This window comes from Opisthorchis viverrini, assembly GCF_000715545.1.
Source record: "Opisthorchis viverrini unplaced genomic scaffold opera_v5_139, whole genome shotgun sequence".
NCBI classification, from domain to species: Eukaryota; Metazoa; Platyhelminthes; class Trematoda; order Opisthorchiida; family Opisthorchiidae; genus Opisthorchis; species Opisthorchis viverrini.
This window is the reverse complement of record NW_008751795.1, coordinates 592,176-600,934: the sequence shown is the minus strand read 5'-3', so window position 1 is coordinate 600,934 and position 8,759 is coordinate 592,176. Positions and strand designations below refer to the sequence as shown.

Sequence of the window (8,759 nt, the reverse complement as noted above, 5' to 3'; positions counted from 1 at the left end):
ATATTTGGTTTGATTGGGCATAATAGGGCTTCCATTCATTACCCGCTCTGCTTCCGTAAGAAACGTTACTAGTTCTTCGTCGTTCACATTCTGCTCATTTACTGTCGATTTTAGTTCTTTTTAAGCACATCCCCGTGATGTCTTCGGGCCCATTCTCACCAGGTGGAAGATACGCGTTCGTTGGGTCTCCTTCGGATGAGATATGGATGCACGTTTCGTCATTTAGAGGAAGGATCCGGTTCGCCCACTATTAATCTGTGGTATCGATTTTAATATGGAGAGCATTGGCATAAAAACTGTAGGATTTCATCATATCCGCAGAAATCAGACCTGGGCTTGACGGACCATCAAGAAGGCCGCCGAACCGAACCAGAAACAGAAGTGGTTTCGAAATATAGCCTTGATTATCCCCGGCGGAAACCGGTGCAGATGAACCTTCGGTAGAGCCTGCTTTTATTAGGATTGCCTGGCCTGGTAAGAACGCCGTAATCCAACGTAGAATTTCCACTTGAATCCCTTATGACTCGAGTTTATGGAGCAGCGGGTGTTACGGCTATCTGCTTTCTGAGTTTGAGTCACGCGTGCCAATCCAGGAAAACGACCAAGAAATCCGAATTCTGGAATCACGGTACTATTGCAAATACAATAATATACATATTCAACAAACCTCAACGGATTCTCCTCTGCAGATACCCCAGGGTTACAAAAATAAGGCGGTACAATTACCAGCCTGAGGATAAAGCGCAGATCACTACGCCTCAAAATCGATATCGTCACACCAAACAGATCACACTGTTGGCAAGCTGTCTTCTACAGCGGGACATGTGGGACTCGATCGCGAAGTCGAAAAGTCGAAAAATGTGGTATCCGATATGAATCCTCCATCCTTAGCTTGACTTCATTTGCCCATCAATCATCCGTCCATCAGTCACAGAAAAACGCTTTTTGAGGAATCCGTGTGACTCTAAGGATACCAGGTGGTAGTGAAGTTAGCCCGCCTTAGAATGCGTCCCCTCACTTTCCGCAATACGCCGGTGAGGTTAATATGCCCGTAGCTGCAGTGCGATAGACGGTCACCAGCTTTGTAGAAGGGCGTGACAACTACTGTTTTTCAAGCATAGGGGAGTTTACTTTTGTCCAGGGACTGACGGAACACCGGGCAACAACGCTTCACTGGTGCGAGCAACGTTTCTACCAGGATCATTGGAGGGAACCAACCTGGTCCCAACACGTTAAAGGGTTGCGCTTTATTGTTGAGCAGACGAATGCTTTCCTCATTGAACATCCACGTTGGTTGGCAACCGTTTGTACTAATGCCTTGACACGTTTTGACGTGAGTTCAGACGCCAGAGAGTTCAGACGCCGCCATCGGGCGACTCATGAGTTCCCCGTTTTTGCCCTCCAAGGTGGAGGCATTTGACCCATTTCTGCAGCAGCACATTTCTGTTCTTACGGGTGAGTCCTAGTACTGTGGATTTTTCCCGTAGGTTCCGCATTTTACGAAGTACCAGCTCATCTTCCGGCTTCTGCAGTTGAATTGTTAAGCTAGTACTGTGGATTTTTCCCGTAGGTTCCGCATTTTACGAAGTACCAGCTCATCTTCTGGCTTCTGCAGTTGTAATTGTTAAGAATAACTGGAATTTAGTCTCCAGAAGGCGCCGAACAGTTTCAGCCAGCTTTTGGTCTGGAAACGATGCGCTGGAGACCCATGCAGGAGGCCATGAGAGCGTTAAAACCAGTCACTGTATCCAACGAACACCGGGGCCTGAACCGGCTTGATTCTTCCTTCCAAGTGAGTCAAATCCGATAGACTCGGATATCAAAGGTGTGGCAAGTGCCTTACATTAGGCGTGTGGGATTTCTGACTACCATAGACCACCCTTCTACGGTGATCTTCAACTCGTCGAAGGAGTGATAAAATCATTCAGCCTCTTCCTCAGAATATTTCCCAATCCAGAACAGTTCAAATCCACAGTGATGTACTCCATATTTTCCCCGGTGTGGTGCTACAGTACTATCTGTTATCCTAGATAATAAATGCGACATAAGCGTGCACGAAAAATTAAAACCTGAGGCCACCAAAATCTACCGTATTTCAAGCGGACCCATTCTAACGACTCCACTGGTTAAATCCGTTCCTACTGGCATGTTTTGGGTGGTTGGCTCCCACACACCTGCCGCGGATTTACTCCGAAAGACTCACCCGGTTTCCTCTTCCCACAGATAAGCCATCGCAGGTGTCAGTCACAAAATCTTCCAGCACATGTCCACTAGTGGTCCAAGGAGAGACATTTCTCCACAGGAATTCTAATTTGGGATAAATTGCCGTAGCTATTCCATGAGATGCCTTCATTACGATTCCCCTAATTTCTCCTTAACCGTTCACTCGCTCCTAACTGCACACCCATTTCCCTAATCCACACTGGTTTTCAATCGACCTCACAACCCCCATTAATACTGTCTATCACAAGTGGTAAAGCCACGTTCTTTTCTACCCCTTTTTCGGCTACACAAAACAAACCCCTGAACAGAACCGACAACCCAACGAAATGGTGTAAATTTCTTTGACTTCTCACTCGTGCACAAACCCACTGAATCCATCGGGTCTATGATCTAGGCTTATCTGACTTGAGTTGACATCCAAGGTCTCAAAAATTCAAGGTTGGGGCGCCATTGGTTCGGTCCGCTATGGATGGACGTCGCCGCGGTAAAACGAAGCGGATAAGAGTTAGTTGGAATATGTTATATATGTTACATTTAGGATGAGTGTGATGACTCGAACGCGTCTAGTTCTAAACGGAAGTCGGACCGCGTCTCTAAGGTTAGGCTGAATCTCAACCTGACATTGAAGTAGAAAGAGAAAACGGTGGACCAGCTATGTGATGAATTAGGGATTGAAGATGTTGAGCTCACGTATTCCACTGAGGACTTTGAGAATTGGACCATACAGAAGCTTTTTGACCAATATGTTCGACCTCTCATAATTCAAAAGAACCCACAGGCCTCTAAAGATGATATTCAAAAAGTTCTGGATGCAAAGTGGAAGGAATTTGCTATAATGAATCCTTATATACCCAAAGGTGAAGAGGGTACTGTTCATGTTCTGTTTTATTGGTCCTCAGATTTAGACGATGAGTTCGACGATGTGGACACAGAAACTCAGGAAGATGATGTTTCAGAAATTCGCACACCTGGGTTGAGTGCCCGACATCGTGGACGGATTCCTGCTCGAAGGAGTGCGAATACTTTAAGCTCCGGTTATGCGACCCCAATTTCCGGATGTGCTGGTAGTGAGGCTGCTAGTCAGTCGCCTCCTCCGTCTCCTGCAGTAATGAACGAAGCACCAACTCCACCAATAAAGATAAAAATAAGCAAGAAAAAGAAGAAACGTGGTCGAAAAAGAGCAGAGGTAAGTACATGGAGTCGTTAGGTCGCTGACTTTTGTGTGATACTGGTAGACTTATTTCGATCTGTATTGGTGTTGGCTTCTATGGGATTTGGCCTCAGTTTAGTTAGGTTTCCCTCCGGGTGTCCTTGCTGGTGTTTGCTACACTAGCAAGTAGGTTTTCGCTGCATGCCTTTGAGCTCAGCTGGCGTGCTTAAACCATCCAACTTAGCCATCTGCGCTTGAGCGCATGATCCTGTTGCTGGAAAACGCTGTGCAAAAACACGCCAAGGGTCTGTGCAAAGGGAGTTAAGAAATTCGCCTTTCATGCACTACGGCAGCGAAGGATCAATTTTAATTACTGATGTCATGCTGTTGATGATGATGATGATGACTGTCTATGCGGGGAGGTTGAGCATTCGGTGCAGCACTCTGTGTGGAAAATCCAACTGAGCACTGTAAACAAACACTGTGCCAAACATTCGTTTGTCTTGAACAGATATAAGTGGAGGCAGGCCAACATAAATGAAGAACGAAGGCGAACCTAACTGGGTAATTCCCGTTAGGATATCCCCTAGGTTTCTGTCTGACAAGTGTTGTCGATTTTTATTTGATTTTCACAAACATTTCGACACTGGATTTTCAAAAGGATTTTAAAGGGCCTTTATACGGTTACTCAGACTAGTGCGGTGCAATGTGTTCAAAGTGGGTCAGTGGGTCTGGCTAACTTGGGATCAAACAAATCCAGATAGAGAGGTACGGAGTGCTTCAAAAGCAGCTTTGGGAAGAGCACATACCCTCTAGAGCGAGTCAATTGGGGTGCCGGGTCGGTGGCTGACACAGACAGGGGTCTTCAAGGGGTCGTGTGAAGCGGCTGGGAATTAACGGAATCGGAAGACTCAGCAAAGGCTGACTTGAGTCGTTTATCTGTGACGGTCTTGGATTTACTGCCTTTCAGCATAATGTGCTTGTGATATGGCGCTGTACCTGATGATAATGGGGGCGAGATGGCCGAAGTGGTTAGAGCGCAAATTGACTGACCGGAAGGTCCATGGCTCGAATCCGACCTCCGCTTCTCGACTTCTCCTGTCTAGGCTTGGGCAACCTGACAGTATCTCAGCCCTCGTGCCTCCTATGGGTGGTATGACAGTTAGGCGCCGAAAGGGTGCTACAGCTGAACGATTTTTTACGATTTCTGATAATGATGATGACGTGTGCAATGTCAGTCGGCGGAATTATGGGCTGTAACCATCGGGTTTCAGCCTTCCGGGCGAGACGCACACCCATTATCATAATCGACAACCGAACAACCATAATCTATTTGAGAACTTTATTACTGAACTCCCTACCATTATTTATTGTTGCGAAGGGAACAATTAAGGTGAATGCGGAAGAGATCTGGTGTAATGTCATTTCAAGTCGCCTACTTCTCCAGACACCCACTCAAACAATCTGTGCAGAAACTAACAACAAGGATGCCACTGACATCAATTAGTGGCACTGTCTGGCAGCGTCTTCAGCCATTCGCTGTGCAGTTCACACGGCCTACATCTTGGGATGCGAGTCGCGCTGACAGTACCGAGACTTTTCGTAGTCTCATGCCCCTCTGCCAGGTCAAAGGTTAGTCAACTTTCCTTGCCCCGCTTCGAATCGGACACGAATAACAATGATTTGCCATCCGAAGTACGCGGCCTAATCGCTGCAGGTTTTGGTGGGGACACTTCCTTATATTGATTTCCCTGCCGCACAACGGAACATTCGTTTTCTAATTGTCAGTGGCGTTCTTGTTGCCAGTTTCCATCCTGAATGAGTGTCTGGAGGTGTATGAAACTCGGAATGCTTGTGGTAAACTATCACTGAGTCCTTTCCGTATACACATTTATTCTTTTCTTTACAATAAAGCTTTCAAATAAATCATGGTTGTACGGCAGTGAAGCATTGGTGTTGAACACTGATGTCATGCTGTCGATGATGATGATGATGATGATGAAGATGATGATGATGGTGATGATGATGATGATCCCCTCATTGACTCATCGATAACAAAACCTAATAGAAGTGAACGTAGTGGGTATCCCTATCAGTTAACACTTTGTGTACGGAAGCATTTGGAGTCACCTCTGTATACTCTCACTCCCGGATAGTTTTCTTTTCCCAGGTGGAGGCAAGTAGACCGAGGACTTCACCCCATCTTTCAGCAATGTGGGTAGTAGGTCATCCGGACCAGGAGCTCGGCGCCGCTTGAGAGGATACATGCAATCACAAGCCTCTAAGGCCATGAGGGTTCCAGGTTCACCGTCGAAGCTTCTAGAACAGTTCGACAATCGACTGAGTTGCAGTCGGTTGCTACGGGAATTGTTCAGAGTGCTCGGCCCAGAGGTCGACGTGTCCTTTATTGGAGATGATCCTTGATCATTTCGCTCAGCCATGATTTCCAAGGGCCAGTCGCACAGATCAGTCGGTACAATCCTAGAATATTTCCGGCGTTCTTCGTCTCTAATTCTGTAGCACAATGTGTCCACCAGGTTTCATGATCGCGGATCATGTTTGATAATTTGGGCTGATTTGTGTTAAGGACCTGCTGGAATATTTCTCGGAAATTCAGACAGTCCCACTGTCCTGTGTGGTATCCAACATTTGACCGGACCTGGTAGCTCTGTTCCACTGAGGGAACCCACAGAAATGCAAGCATACGCCTATCTCGTTCTAGTAAGAATTGACATCTGGCTGAGTAGTAGTTAGCGGATTCTAGTAGACGGTTCTGATACGTTTTTTTTACTTTGGGTATCTACCGGCCACTCATTAGGGCGGGCGTTTTCTGACTCATTCTTGAGAGGAGTCGGCACCGCTGCTTAAATATGGAGCTCTGTTCCACTGAGGGAACCCACAGAAATGCAAGCATACGCCTATCTCGTTCTAGTAAGAATTGACATCTGGCTGAGTAGTAGTTAGCGGATTCTAGTAGACGGTTCTGATACGTTTTTTTTACTTTGGGTATCTACCGGCCACTCATTAGGGCGGGCGTTTTCTGACTCATTCTTGAGAGGAGTCGGCACCGCTGCTTCCATAAATATGGAGATGCTAATTGACAACCTTCACATCAATTTCGCAGAGGATAGTACGACTTAAACTCCAGACCGCTCCGTAGCACACTTGCCTGTTGTACATGGACTCGCTGCTCTTATTTTAGCCCTTCCTCGTTGGCCGTTTTGCTTGTGGGATTAAGTTCCTGTCAATCGGTGTAGACCGCGGGTTCATTGTAGCCCGATCCCGATGTCAGGGCAGGTTGATTACTGCTGACGTGTCCTTTTTACTTTGCGAAATTTTCCTCATCCTTTCCACTCTATTATTACTATTCCCTTTCTAGACCCGTCCTTTTGGACGGCAGTGAGCATCGATGTTTCTAGACCCGTCCTTTTGGACGGCAGTGAAGCATCGATGTCAACACTGATGTTGTTGTCTTTGATGATGATGATTTGGGACGGATGAACCCATTCACCTTGTAACTGATAGCTATCTTTACCAGTCAACCGAGTTGCTTTAGTAACTGCGGTATCACCGAATGGGGACCACGTGATCAGATAAAACAATGTTTAGTGACTCTGACAGATATGACTGTGATGCAGTCAATGTTGGTCTTGTATCAAAGCTATCACATTCACTGCGTAGCTCTCACTATGCTGGATAGACAGATCCGTCTGTCTTCAATGCGTAGACTGGGCCATCGCCTGCAACGTATGATGCTCTCATTCTCTTATCCTCTTCCTTGTTGAACGAAGCTGTAGCAGCTGGAACAATCACAGTTCGGTGCACGGTTTGTGGGTTGAATAACTGATTGAACGACTGCTGTTAGCTGTTACATCTGCGCCTGGTCGAGGACAACCGTCTCAGGTATTTCGAAGCCAACCTCGACATCTCGATCTGTCTGATTAGACCACTGTTAGCGTCTGTACCTTAAAGTAACTGGGATAACAGGCTGCCTCTGTTCACGTGATGTACTTGCTTCAAGTTGATAGATTCAAGATCCAAGTTCAATCGTTGAATCAACTGTACCATTACTCGCCCCCGGTCCCACACCACAGGCGATCCGGAGGCAGTTGTGGAAAGCTGCCAAGCTGTTCAAAGTTAGTAGGCGGAAGCGTCCGTGTTTGGTTGGATACTTGTTGACAGTTTCCTTTGTGTGGTTCATTAGGGGACTATGGATCTTATAAATCAGAATTCGACCGTCTTTAGTTCGTTGCATCTTGATGTCAGTTCGCATCCAATGCCTTGATGAAAGTAGAAGACATGTCTTGATATTCTTGATATTCATCTTCAGGAATCTGATGTTACTGGCATCCCTGTGATGCGCCACCGCCGTACGTCTACTGGAGACAGTTGATCTGCTAACTCCGACAGAATGTAGCCCCAATAACATCAGATGCTTTGAGTGCCACTCTGCAGTGGACTAAGGACTCATATCGTGAAGTTGCAATGGATTCCGATGCACCAGTAGGCGCATTTGAGACTCAGTTTGGTGGTCGGATTAAATTAAACTCCGTACGGGCAACGGCGAACGACCGTTTGAATTATGTACTGGTATCAGACAATTTTTATAGTGCTAACTTCCTGAATAGTCGCGATCGTCTGACTGAATGGGACCCTCGAACATTGTGCTAACCATGAATCCAAATTGGTCATATCGCCGCCAATTACCGATGACACGAGTCAACAACTAGCTAATTCAATTTACTCATCTGAAGTCGGTCGCTTCCCTATGCTTTTTGAGGTCGCGTAATCGATGGACAGCTAGCTTAGCAACTGAGGCCGGCGGGTGCTGAAGTCGAACGAATTTATTAGGACTATCTTCTGGACTCGCCTCCACCTACCTGATGGTTGGATGCCAATTCGCGCTGGAACGAGATCTTCATGTCTTTGTATATTCCTAGGAATTCCCCCAGCAGCAGAGTACCACCGGCTTCTGTAGAACACTGGATATAAGACGAAATAGCTTGGATCTCGGATGAATGTTCCCAAAGGTCCCGAAGACAGTTCATCCGGACGAATTGTGGGACGTCAAATGAAACTTGCTACTCAGTCGGATTGCCGAACTGCACGAAGTCCCTGGACGGAACGTCTGGAACTCCGGTCTTATAGGAGGCCAACAAATGACTGCACTAATTCATGAAGACCACCACGTTCCGATTAGGTTCATTTAAACGTTCATCTTGGCATCCGACAGTAGACAATGTTGCATGTTTACAGGTGATTCTGTAAGAAGGCGTAATTGACACATTAGAATTATAGGACCGTTTCTTCAAAATTAACTCTGGTAACGCGGCGGCATTTGCTTATCCCTTTTTCCAGGCACCCGCGTAGAGAACCAGTATATATA

At 46.5% G+C, this 8,759-nt stretch overlaps 1 protein-coding gene across 1 annotated transcript in view; it reads left to right on the top strand.

Moving 5' to 3' along the window:
• Positions 1–2,688: 2,688 nt before the first annotated feature.
• T265_06604 (hypothetical protein) overlaps positions 2,689–8,759 on the top strand; it is a gene marked incomplete at both ends in the record, with an annotated part of 36,209 nt that continues 30,138 nt past the window's right edge. Inside the window, 3 exons of the mRNA XM_009171908.1 lie at positions 2,689–2,727; positions 2,762–2,821; positions 2,855–3,409. Coding sequence (XP_009170172.1) covers positions 2,689–2,727; positions 2,762–2,821; positions 2,855–3,409 — 654 coding nt within the window. The remainder of the gene's footprint in view (positions 2,728–2,761; positions 2,822–2,854; positions 3,410–8,759) is intronic.